The sequence below is a fragment of the Globicephala melas genome, chromosome 19 (genome assembly GCF_963455315.2).
Source record: "Globicephala melas chromosome 19, mGloMel1.2, whole genome shotgun sequence".
NCBI lineage: Eukaryota > Metazoa > Chordata > Mammalia > Artiodactyla > Delphinidae > Globicephala > Globicephala melas.
Window position 1 is genome coordinate 43,813,624 of NC_083332.1, and position 13,358 is coordinate 43,826,981.

General features: G+C 49.9%; 1 protein-coding gene across 6 annotated transcripts in view; it reads right to left on the minus strand.

The window, feature by feature from the left end:
• The window catches only part of LOC115856942 (tubulin polymerization-promoting protein family member 3), a 29,395-nt gene extending 17,161 nt beyond the window's left edge, over positions 1-12,234 (minus strand). For 2 of the 6 annotated variants that reach the window (XM_060289292.2, XM_030863666.3), the window contains exon 1: positions 3,783-4,040. In XM_060289292.2, coding sequence (XP_060145275.1) covers positions 3,783-4,025 — 243 coding nt within the window. In that variant the 5' untranslated portion in view covers positions 4,026-4,040. Of the gene's footprint in view, positions 1-3,782; positions 4,060-5,421; positions 5,469-7,823; positions 7,937-11,917 lie in introns of those variants that run through there. The other 4 variants (XM_060289294.2, XR_009560096.2, XR_009560097.2 and 1 more) reach the window with 4 other exon arrangements.
• Between the last annotated feature and the right edge of the window lie 1,124 nt (positions 12,235-13,358).

The window sequence follows — 13,358 nt, forward strand, 5'->3', positions numbered from 1 at the left end:
CATAGTCTCCTGACTCTGCTTCTCATGTCTGCATCCCCTTGAGTACCCTTTACTTGGGTAGTGAGCTCTGAAAAGCTTAAACCTAAAGCCTTGCCTGCTTAAACTCCTGCAGTGGCTCTCAAGCTAAAGTTTACTCTTCAGCTCAGTGTTCATGGCCCCTTTTCCTCTGGATCCTCTCAAACCTCTCTGGTATCACCAACCACTACTCCTTACCATTCCAGGCTCTCTTCAGACACACTGAATGTGGGCAAACATTTAGTTTCCTGCCTGCTCCAACACTTCTTCCCTCCCCCCCACCCCACTGGTTCATTCATTCAGCTATTTACTGAGGTCTTTCTCTATGCCAGGCACTGAGGATATGGCAGGAGCAAGACAGACTTTGTCCCTAGCCCCAAGGAGCCTACAGTCTGGCAGAAAACACAGAGTAGGTTGATTGCAATAACGAAAGTTCAGGGGACTATGTGAGTTTGTAACTGGGTGACCTCATCTAGTCTGAAGGGGTCTGGAAAGTTTCCCTGAGGAAGTATCATCTCAGCTGAGACTTAGAGAGAAACAGATAACAGGAACATGGCAGGTAATATAAAGAGGAAAGGGGGCCTGGCTGGGTACTGGGAACAAGCAGAGTCCCAACTAGATGTGTGGTTCCAGCTCAGCTTATTGGTGCCATGCAAGAAAGAGAGCCCATGTCACCAAATTCTGGCTTTTCAGAAGGAACCAGAAATATGGATTTGTGTCCGGATATATGAGGCGCCTCATTTTTTAAATGTTGACAAGGAAATAAATAATTTTTTAAATGTACCTGCCAAAGAAATACTTAAGATATGTCCATTTTGTGTGTTCGTTATCCCTCAATTAAAAAAAAAAAATCTGTAGGCCAAACTGGCCCATGAGCTGCTAGGTCTTGACTTCTAACTTAGCTGGGTATTGGGGTGGAGAGAGAGGCTAGGAGCTTCCAGGCAGAGACCAGTGTTGTTGCAACAGAGAACAACAGAGGAAATAAAATAAGAAGATGCTGGGGAGATAAGCAGAGTCCAGAATGTGGAGAGCCATGATGATCTTGAACCTTAAGGCAGGAAGAAGCTATTAGAGGGTGTTAAGCTGGGGAGTAACTTTATCATATTTGTTTTTTGAAAGGGCACTCTGGCTGCAGGGATAGAGATGGACTGGCCAGGGTGAGAGCATGTGTGGGGAGACCTGTTTGGAAACAAAATGGTCATCTAGGTAAAAGAGGCAGATGGCAGTGGGGAGAAAAGAGGGCAAATACAATAGATTTTTAGGAGGCAAAATCAACAGGACTTGATGACTGACTGGATATAGGTGATAAGGAAAGGGGCGGAGAGCCAAAAGTACCTAGAGAGGCCAGGAAGAGGGAAGGAGGGGGGCTGAGAGCAACAGGTGGGTGCATCTGGGTGGTGATGTTGGTCTACGTGGCCCTCCTCCTGCACCCACAGTCTGCTGTATGAATCCCTACCCCCATACTTACCATGTGATGATCTCCAATCTACAAGGCTTTCCTCCTGTTGGAAGCGGAACACCTAGAGCTGGGGCCCTGTTTTACCCATCTTTGCAACCCTAGGGCCCAGGCAAGTTCTAGGTGCAAGGTGAGTGCTTGGTATACACCCTTACCCTACCTCATTCTGCAGGGACCCCTGAGGGAGCCTGCAGAAGGAAGGTAGCTTTGATGGGAGGACAGAGAACCATTCAGGCCTGGAAATGGGAGTGCCAAACCAGGTGGTTCTAAGAGCCTCCAGCATTGCCCAAAGCAATAAATATGGGGAGGACAAAACCCTCAAACCATCCCGCTGCCTCAGAGTCAGACTGCCTGAGCAGTCCTTCTGGCCTCACTGGGTAGCAATTGTGTGACCTCAGGAAGTCATTTAATCTCTCTGAGGGCTTCCCTGGTGGCACAGTGGTTAAGAATCCGCCTGCCAAGGCAGGGGACACGGGTTCGAGCCCTGGGCCGGGAAGATCCCACATGCCGCGGAGCAACTAAGCCCGTGCGCCACAACTACTGAGCCTGTGCTCTAGAGCCTGCAAGCCACAACTACTGAGCCCACGCGCCACAACTACTGAAGCCTGAGCGCCTAGAGCCCATGCTCCACAACAAGAGAAGCCACCGCATGAGAAGCCCTCGCACCGCAATGAAGAGTAGCCCCCGCTCGCCACAACCAGAGGAAAGCCCACGTGCAGCAACAAAGACCCAACACAGCCAAAAATAAAATAAATAAAAATTAAAAAAAAACACTTTATAATCTCTCTGAGCCCCAATTTCTTTTATGAAAGTGGGGAGAACACCTTCCTTACAGATTATTATGAGAGTTGAACAAGATCATCCATGTATAGGGGTTGGCACAGTGCCTGGCACATATAAGTGCTCAATAAATGCTAGTTATTCTTGGTTACTGTTATTTGCTCTGATTCTGCTCACTCCAAAACATGTGGTTATTAATCTGGCTTCCCAGGTACACTGATGGCAGAAAGCCAGGTAGTCCTGAGTGAGTGGTGTACCCATTCTGGATCATGGGAGGAATGTTCCATGAAGCATTCTACTTAAGAGCACTGACTAAGCCCTGCTGGTCACCTCAGAGAAAGTCTAGTTTTCATGTACAAAGTTGATGACTAGGACCTGGGCCCCAGTGACCCAGGAAGCCCCTCAGTGACACTGCTGGCGTCGGAGACCAACAACCTTCTCTCGAGTCTTTCTCCACCCACCTGCCCTGGCTACCCACCAGCCAGGGGCTCTATGGTTTCCCAAGCGAGCATGCTCACATTCATGGCTCATATGTTCCGGTGCTCACACACACACATCCTTGTGTGCTCCTTGTCCCCTGCCTGGGAAGCAGGCAGGACTCCTCCTGTCGGATAGAGGAGGAGGCTAAGATGCGGAGAGCTGGCAGAAGCTGCTCAGCCTTGTGCAGCTCTGAAAGGGCTGAGGTGAAGGGTGCTGACTCTATGCCTGAGACTTTCAAATTCATCCCTGCTAACTCCTTTAGCTCACCCTAGGCCACCTTCTCCCAGAGGCCCACAGAACCATCTCCATGAAGCACACACACCAAGGCACACTCTCATGGGCACCCTCTGGACTGGGGCACATGGCCACATGCAGCCCCTCTACCGCCCAGACTTGCAGCCACATCCTCTGCTCCTGGGGATCGTGGCCAGGGCTGGGGCAGTCACATCACTAAGTTCAGGCAAGTTCATATTTGTCACAATTCCCAGGAGCTTCCAGGGCATATCTGTCCCTCCTCTTGTCAATTCAACCTTACCCTAAAAGAGTCTGATTTATAAAATCGATGAGCTCCTAAACAGTCCTGGGTACAGCATAATAATCTCTGTAAATAAAACCATATTTTAAATGTACCAGGAAACTTACCATGTAAAGGAATTCTACCATTATTCTTTCCAAAAAGTGAAAAATTATTTCATAAATGGAATAAGTTACTCTCTTTTATCCCTTGTTGAGCTCTGGACACAATTAGCTTAAAGAGAGCTTTAAGGTTCTCTTCTGTAATTGCTCTCGTGGTACCTCAGTTGATGAGGTTCGCATCTGTGTGGGGCTTTCAACGCTCTAAGGTTCGTTAGGCCTGTTCCCTCACCCAATCAGGCAGAGGGGTCAGATGGGGGTTGGAGGCCAGGCAGGTAGGCAACTGGTCCCCCCAGGCAGAGACAGGGCCCATTTGCACTCTCTGAGGCTCTGGAACCCAGCTTCAGGCCTCGCCCATGTCCCTCCATCCATTGTCCCCACTCCTCTATGTACCAGTCCCACACTTTCCCAAGGATACAGCATAGCCAGCAGGCACCCAGTGGTGAGGCAGGAGGGGAACAAGGACCCCAAAGCCAATCACAGCAAAGAAGAGGTACAGCAGCCAGGCCACAATCTGGAGCGGGTGAGGGGGCCAGCTCCACCCATTCCGGCGGGACCGCTGGCCCTGCAGCTCCGGGGAGGGTCCGCTGGCCTGTGCAGGTGCTGTCCACACATTCTTCTCAGGGGCTGTCTTGTTAGAGGGCTTGTTGCAGATGTTCATCTCCAGAGGGAGAAAGGGTAGAAAGATCATTAGCCTGAGGAGGCCCAGGCTGGAGCCCAGAGCCCCGTGCCTGCAGTCAGGTTTCAGCAGGAGGGGCAGGCTAGTATGTGAAGCCATCTCCAGCTACTCTGCAGGGGAATCCGGGGCCCTAGCAAGAGGAGCCTGGCAGTGAGGGAGGATGGCAGTAGAGTGCTAGTCTCAAAGCCCCAGAGCAAGTTCTGGCCCCAGTCCTAGCCAGGACAAGGTAGGAAGTTCCAGGGTTTATTCAGCTCACAGTGTGACTGCCTGTTATTCTGCTCTGTCTCCACAGCCATCAGAGTTAAACCCAATAAGACATGTTCTCATCTGGTAACAATATCAGGCTGAGGCCAGAGCGATGAGAACACATGCTGATTCTGTCAGGATTAGTCACCTCTGTCCTGAGGCCCAAATGCAAGTGTCAGAGAGGGCCCCGTTACACTTTGCTTAGGGAAACAGGGAGTGGAGGTGTTCAAAAGAGGGACCTGGCCTCTGCCCCTCAGCAAGCATGTAATCCCTTTAAGGACTAGGGGACCCTGAACCATGTCCCCTGTGCCTCAGATAAGCTACCTGGGGCTTCTTGGCTGGAGAGAAGCCAGCACACAAGAGAGGGGAGGAATCCTCATTGGTTCCCTCCAGCAGTGGAAATGACCATGTTTCTCTAAGTAAATGTGGGTCTGGTACAGTGAGAACAAAAAAGTGAACTGATGCCTTTGACTCACTTGAGGGAGTTCAGGGAAAGACAGGCCTTGGTCAGAGCCAAACCACCAGATGGCAGCACTCTTTACCCCCATCCCACCATCACTCAGCCCAAGAGCTGACTCAGTGCTCAAAGATACATGCAGGGCAGACGGGTAGGCCTGTCATTACAGGAGAAAGAGCCCAACCCCAGTATCTTCTGGGCCTGAGGTGGGACCAGAGCCTGGGCAGGCAGTGCCCCACCTGGGTAGACAGGCCAATTCGGAGCTCTTGGTGGGAAGGTCAAGAGCTGCAGAAAAAACCCTGGCAGCTGGACTCTCCTTTCAGGAGTCCATGCCTGTTGGCCAGGGAGTCTGACTAAGCCAAAGGGTATGGCAGACCCTGCTCAGCACATCTGCCTTGAACACCTTCCTCACTTCTAAACCCAACAAAATGTGACCTGACCTTCAGAGCCCACTGCAAGCATCACCTCATCCAGGAAGCTTTCCCTGATGTCCCAAGTTAGTCAGGGGGCCCTCACGCTCAGTCTTTATTGGGCAAGTCACTTTGCTGTTTGGAACACTTTGCCATCTCCATGTCTGCCCCCCTGTTATGCCAGCTCCCCCTAAGGGCAGCAAAGGTACTGTGATTCATTCACCTCTGTTCCCCACAACCCCTCCCCCAAGCACCCATAACATACCTTGTACACAGTTGGTGCTCAGTAAATGTTTTCTGACTTGAAAACATCTGAAATAAAAGGAAATGCGGCCACGGTAAATGATGAGGAATCCTGACTCACCCAAAGCCATCTGGGCCGTTCTGCCCTGTCTTCAATCTGCACAGTCGCCAGGCACCCGTACCCCCACCCCCCGCCCCACGCCAGCCCCATGGCTGTTACCCTAGCTACCAGACACTCACACTCAGCCACTCTGCCCTTCATCCCACCTGAGGCCCAGAGCCTCCTGTAAACCAAACTTGGAGAGTCTGAGTAGCCTCATCACAAAGCTCAATGGAGTGACCCTAGTTTTCTCCCAGGGACTCCACTGGAATTCTTTGGTCACTTGCTTTGTCTTCAGTAAAAAGCAATGAAAGGTGGAGGAAACAGATCTAGGTTCAAGTCCTGGTTCTTCACTTACTAGCTGAGTGGCTTGAGTTTCTTCATCTGAAAAACAGGGGTAGGGATGCCTACCTAGGGCTGTATATAGATCAGCAAAACTGTAGGTAAAGCGTTGACACATACATGTTCCCTAAATGGTAGACGTTATGATTACCCTTAAAATAGCCCTCTGGGGTGTCCTCATCTCTCCAGACTGAGGAGGCTACTGCATCTGATATTCTGTGAGGTTTTATGAGGTTATGCCCAAAGTGATGGGGTTGGTTCAAGTCGCTTTCTTAAGTTAGTAGTCCCAAGGAACACATTGTCATAAGAGCTGGGCCACTGGATTGCCATTCTAAACTTCTCAGCTTTGATCAAAGATGACAAAGATGATCAAAAAGCTGGCCTCACTTTATTTGGAATGTCCCCAGAGGTGGCAAATCTTTGTCCTTGATTTTTGGAAACAAAGATCATCTGGTCAAGCCCAGTGTATACAGTTGAGCTGGGCAGTTCTGCTCAGGAGGACAAATCCCTGTGGCTTCCACATAGGTTCTCCAGCCATGTCACCAGGGCAACTTCTTTGAAGGGAACCCATTAATTGGGATTCCTAAGTCCTGACTTTCTCTTTGCCATCCTCACACCTGAATAACCCAACACCTTGAGGTAGTTTATAAAGAAAGAAGCAGAGGTACATGGCTAGCTGACAGGTCCTCACTGCCAGAGTGGGCTGGCAGTGGCCACAGGCACCCCCAGTGCTGCTGCATCCCTGACACCTGAGGCAGGAGGAGTCACCACCTGAGGCCAGGGGCCTACCACAAACAGCCTTAGGGGTTGCTCTGATACCGAACCCCAGTACCCTTGGCCCAGAGAGGTACCACTTGTATGAGACCACGGATGAGGGGATGGTGCTGTTGGGTGTAAGTCCCTTGCAGGGGTAGCAGCCTGGTACCATGCCACCTGCAACAAAAGCCTGAAACAACCAACTCTTAACGGATGATATTTTCCCTTGTGGAGTTGGTGGCCACAAATTCTTTTGGCCCCAAAAATTTTGATTAAAAGGGCTTGGAGGTAGGAGAGAATCCAAGATGAGGCTTCAAGCATGGATGGGACCAGGCACTGTCACCAGACCCAGGGACTTCTCTGGCTGTCCTACCCCTCTCAGCACTTCCCTAGGAGACCAGATTCAAAGATGCGCGGTTCTGCTACCAGACAACATGGCCAGCTTGTGCACTCATGCCTTGGCCCAGTCAGTGCTTATTGCGGTCCAGCCCCCTTGTGCGTTAAAGATGAGACCATGTTCCTGCCCTCAGGGGCTTGCTTTCTGGGGGCCCAGACAGATTTCAGGGAAGTGGGTGAATGGGTATTCTGGCAGCCCTGCAAGGGCCAGCCATTCAGTATGACAGAACACAGAGTGGGTGGGTTTGGGGTCAGAGAGCAAGATCCACAGAGAGAGAGAGAGAGAGAGAGAGAGAGAGAGATGAGCCCTGGGAAGTTGCAGGGTCAGATCCTAGGTTGAAACCAAGTGCCCCTAAAACCAAGTTCCCTAACCAAGATTATGATTAACCTCTCTATCCAAAACTTTATTCCCTTTCAAGTCACCTCTGACCTCAATCCTGTGCTAACTGAACACTAAACAACCAGAGTCACATGACTAAAACTGCTGTTGTCGATGACATCATTAATGTACTAAAATTGCTACTATAGATGTCATCATTAATGTACAAACTCAGGTTGTTTCTCCAGGGCAAGATGAGCTAACAGATCCCTGAGCCATGGACCACCTGGCCAAAGAATCATAAACCAGAGACATTCTGACTCCTGAAACTACAATTAAGAAATGTCACAAAAATGTCACAGGACGATGATTAATTCCAGCCTCTTTGTTCTCCTCCCTCCCCCCACCAAAAAAAAAAAGAAAATTCTAACTCAAAGACCAAGCTGGAGTGGACCTGAGGCATGTCTCCCACTCCCTTTGCTTGGCATCCTGCAGTAAACACTGTACTTGCCTTCACCACAGCCTGGTGTCAGCAGATTGGCTTTGCTACGTGTTGGGCAAGCAGATCCGACTTTGATTCAGTAACAAGGTGATCACAGGAGGCCAGGTGAGTAAGTTTAGGCACTGTTGAAAGAGCCACAGGGAATCACAGAAAGTTTAAACAGGGGAGTTGACATAAAGGTGGTGGGTGTTTTTAGAAAGCTTTCTATTCACACTGGGAAGGAGGGCATGAGCAAGAAGCGAAAAGGCATGGGGGGTGGTGACACCACAGCAGGCTGGCCTAGGGAGGGCAGCAGCCCAGCAGCCCTGTGTACTGGGAGGAGTTGGGTGAGAAGTGGGGGTCAAGCCCACAAGCTCCCTGATGCCCTGCAGCATCTTTGGTGGGCTGAGAGGTATGTGGACCTTGACAAAAGATTCTCAAGTACCTTCTGCTGCCACAAACAAACAACAGAGGTAAGCTGGTGGAGACAGAAAGAAGACAAGAGCAAAGAGGCCCCGTGGAGTGTTAGGCCAAAGGTAGCCACTGCCCTGGTAAGCCAAGGGCCCACCCGGCTTCTGAGGCAGGCTGGAGGGCCTGTGCAGGTCCCTCCCTGTCCCAACAAGGGGAAGGCCATTGCTAGGATGACAATAATCTATGTTAACATTGACTTGCTAAAAGTCTAAAATAGCATTTTCCAAATAAGGTTAGGCTACCTTAATTTATATGCCTAATTTAAGTGAGGAAAATCTTACCATTTCAGGTTCTCATTATGAACTACAGAATAGTTACCTGACTGGTCCACTTCCCACTTGCCCACCTCTACTCTCACCAAAAAAAAATATTTAGGAATGCTGTTCTGAGATTCATGAACAGCATTGTAAAAGAACCAGACTGAGGTGAAAAGTACCAGCCCTGGAGAGGCTGTAGGCATCCCTGCATTTCTGCAAGATGTCTGAGAATTTCAGGAAAGAATCTACTTAGTTACCAGAGGGTTTGTTGGTAGAGGCCACAGAACTGGGAAGGTACAGTGATGGGGTCAGAAGAGAGATGACAGGGCTGATGTGGGGGCTTGGAGGGCCTGGGGATCTGAGTTACCAACAGGGAGAAACAGGTTGGAACCAGGGAAGAGGGCTAGGCCTGGAGACATAGCCTGGTTCTGGTCCCTGCGTTGCCACTCACAGATTGAGGAACCTGGTGGGCAAATTTCACAAAGCCATCTCTTTGGATCTCTCCTTTATTTATTTTTCAAAAAGGTTAGCTGGAAAGCAATTTGGTAATGTCTACCAAACTTGAGAACACATATACCCTTGAGCCAAGACATTCCATTTCTAGGTATTTATCTTATACATATGCTCATAAAGTGCACAAAGATTCATTGCAGTCTTGTTTGTAATAATAAAGGACAAAAAACAATATAAACAAATATATGGCACATGCACACAATAGAATGCTATATAACATCAAAAATAATGAGGGATGAAATGACTTTTGATACACAGTTAAGCAGAAAAGCAAGATGTGGGACAGTTGTAGAGTGTGCTGCGAGTGAGTGAAAACCAAGGTGGATGGATAGACACCTACGTTCCTATATGCACAGATTCTCTCTGGAAAGAAATGCAAGAAAGCAAACATAGGGATAGCCTGTGAGAAGGTGATCCAGTGGCTGGGGATGAGAGAGATTTGCTTCTACTATGTACTCCTTGGTGCTGTTTGGATTTTTTTTTTTTTTTTTTTTTTTTTTTACCATGTGCATGTACTACTTTTGAAAAAAAAAATACATCAAATAAATAACTGAAGGGTGTCATCTCTTACCCTCCTGGCCCCAGTCGGCTGCCATGTGGACCAAATGTGCTCGTGTGATCTAGAGCCCAGTACTGTGCCAGGCAAACAAGGAAATCTTGCCTAACAACCATGCAACAAAAAAGCACTCAGTTTTAGTTCAATGCTTTCTCACTCTCGGAAGAAGTCCTGAGTTGTTCAGCTGAAGAGCTCCCTGTGAGCTGTTAGGGCTTTTGTTAAAGCTGGAATCAGACAACCAGGCAGCACAACAGAGGAGCAGCTGGGCAGGACCTTGTTCCAGTTCTCAGCTGAAGGTCAGCTCAGCTCCCCATGACTCCAGAACCCAAAGGGAAGGTGCATGCCACAGGAAGGTTTCATTCCCAACCATCTTTTCTTTTAGCTAGAGGATTTATGGTTGCTGTGTGTGTGATTTTCTATGGATACTTCAAAACAAGTTTTCTGGTTTTTTCCCAGGATCTACTTTTAAACCCATTTTCACTGAGATTTAACAGATGCCCAATTTAACCATCTAAGGGAGGGGCTGGAAAGAAAATGCTGCATGGTGCACACTGTTTTACAGCACAAAATGTCATTTATAAAAGAACTTTCAAGGGGCAAGTACTTTGTTTATTAGAATTACCCACAGGTGCCAAAGAAGTCTCTGGACTTAAGATTCTGGGAAGTGGCTAGTTTGACTAAGAGATACACATCACAACTCCTCCCAGAAAATGAATTGGAACCTCAAGCCTTTCTCATAGACCTCTCTAGTCATTGGCCTCATATGTGGCTGGGCTCCTCACATCAACAACACGCAGAAGTCTGATGCTAGGGCAGGAAAAGCTTGAAACCTCAGTCATTCCTGAGCTGACGTGGTCTGCAGACATTTCCTGTGCCATTCTCTTCCTGAAGCAACCACTGCAAACTATTTGGGATTCAAGTTAAGCCAAGGAAAGAGGACAAGAAGAAGGGAGCAACTTGGAGCTGAAACAAGGCCAGTGAGCAGAGGCAAGCATTTTTGATTTTAACCAGGAAATCAACTCCCATGATGGTAGAAGCAAGCCTTGAGGAACACCCACCAAGAAACTGTCATTAAGAACAAAGTTGTGACAGAACAGATAAGTAAGAAAAACAAAAGAAAAAAACCTGGCTAATTAAGTACCAATGTTGCTTTTATTGAATCTCATGGTGATTATCTGTTTACAAACCCGTCTCCCACTGTGAACCACCAGTTCCACAAAAACAGGGACCACCCCTCACCCATCTCTAAATCCAGTTCTCCTTCAAGAAAGGAAGTTAAGCCACTTCTTACCATTTCTGCTGCCATCACCCTAATCCAAGCCCCAGTCATTGCTCCCCTACGGTATTTCAACAATAACAATAACCATCACTAGCATTTAGAGGGCATTTATTCTGTGCTAGGCACTGCTTTAAGTGTTTTGATGGAATTCACTTATTAAACCCTCACAACTCTCTGAGGTAGGTCCTATCATTTCAAATTGTTCTCATAGGCCTCTCTAGTCATTGGTCTCAGATGCCAATGGCCCCTCACTTTCTCCCTCATAAACAACATGCAGAACAATATGCCCCTTTCACAGATGAGGACACTGAGTCTCAGAGAGACTAAGTAAATTCTAGGAGGCACAGCTAGACTGGCAGAACTAGGATTGCCCTCAACTGACTTCCTGGTGTGCCCTGTCACAATCACACTGCTCACCTCACCAGAGTGAGATGAGTTTTTCAAAACTTGAAATTCATCAAAACTCCTCAATGGTTTCCTTCTCCTGCTAGGATAAAGTTGAAACTGCCACCGCATCCTTCAAGGCTCCCCTCATGCTTGCTGTTCCTCTGGACCAGCTCCCTCCAGATGTTTGCATTTGCTTTTGCCTTTTCCAGAAACACCGTTACCCTGATCACAATGCTGGCTCCTTTTCAACCTTCAGCTCTTGGCTTAAATGTCACATGATAGAGCGGACCCTCCCTCACCACCTCCCTTCATTTCAGCACCAGAGCATTTAACCCGACCTGAAATCACTTTAGTCGTGTATCTGGCGCCTGCTCCCCGCACCCCCCGCCCCGCCCCTTCTTAACACTGCGGGTTCTGGAGAACCGCGGCGTCCTCTCTGGAGCCCTCCGTGGCCCCGCGCCTGGCAAAAAGCCTGGCACACAGCCTATGGTCAATGCAAATCTGTGAACCGGATGAATGCGATAAGGAAGCCGGGCGCTCTGCCCGGTACCTGGAGCCCAGGCCGCGGGATCCAGGCGCAGAGCTCGGCCGGGCGGCGGCAGCTCTGGCCCCGTGGCTCAGGCCAGGCTTCGAGATGAGAACTGCAGCGGGGGCTCCTCACCTGCGCGTCGTCGACCGAGCCAGGTCGGCCTTGCCAAGGTCACTCAGCGGCTCAGCCCCCACGCCTGGCCGTCCACCCACCCCAGGGCGGCGGCGCTTCAGACTCTCGCAGCGGAGACGCTCCCCGAGACCCGGAGGCGGTGCGCCCCGGATCGGGGCCCCATCCCGGGCCGCGCGGGGGAGGTTAGGCCCGCAAGTCCTCCGGCTCCGGCTCGAGCGGGCTGGCTGTATCGCGGGGCGAGGCTGAGACGGGCTGGGCCTAGTCCGGCGCGGGCCCGTTCCCCTGGCAACGGCGCGGGCTACGGCGCCCCACAGCGGCCAAACCGCGCTGCGTCACGTCGCCCCGGCACCCTGGCTCCGGGCGGGGCTCACCCCGGACCCCCTGGCGTCCTAGCCCAACCATTCTCCGTTCCTTTCCAACATTTCTTCTCAAAAACCCACTTTCCCCACCCCCAATCCACAGCTTGTCTTCTCGAAATCCTAACTTGTCCCAGAGGTGTTCCCCTCCAGTTTCCCCCCTGAGCCCACCACTCTCAGGGAGACCCTCAGTCAGCCTACACACTTTTTAATGAGTATGCGCTGGGCACTGGACATACCATGCGGAACACCCACGAGATCCCTGTCCTTCAGGGAGATTACAGGCTAAGGGGAAGACACATCTAGAGACAAATAAATACAGTATACATATTGTGGCCCATAATATAAAGTGTGAAGTATAAGAGCTCAAAATATCTCCTTTCTGGGACTTCCCTGTCAGTCCAGTGGTTAGGACTCTGCGCTCTCACTGTCAATGGCCTGGGTTCAATTTCTAGTCGGGTTCAATCCCTGGTCCTGTTCAATCTCTGGTCTGGGAACTAAGGTCCCACAAGACCCACGGTGCAGCCAAATAATAGTAGTTGTAGTAATAATAACATCTTCTTTCTTTATTTCCTTTATTTATTTATTTATTTTTTGGCTGTGTTGGGTCTTCGTTGCTGTGCGTGAGCTTTCTCTAGTTGCAGTGAGCGGGGACTACTCTTCGTTGGGGTGTGCGAGCTTCTCATTGTCATGGCTTCTCTTGTTGCGGAGCATGGGCTCTAGCCACGTGGGCTTCAGTAGTTGTGGCACGCGGGCTCAGTAGTTGTGGCTCGCGGGCTCTAGAGCACAGGCTCAGTAGTTGTGGCACACGGGCTTAGTTGCTCCACAGCATGTGGGATCTTCCCGGACCAGGGATGGAACCCGTGTACCCTGCCTTGGCAGGCGGATTCTTAACCACTGTGCCACCAAGGAAGCCCTCTTTATTTCCTTTAAATCAAGCATAAATCCTACTGGGAGCTCCCATATTCCAGGCTGATGGGAAATTCAGTCTTGGTCTCTACTAGGCTTCTCTTTACCCAGGTTATTCCGAGGACTCAGGATCTCCTGCAGGAGCAAACACTGTGAGAAGCACTGTCTGGTCATGG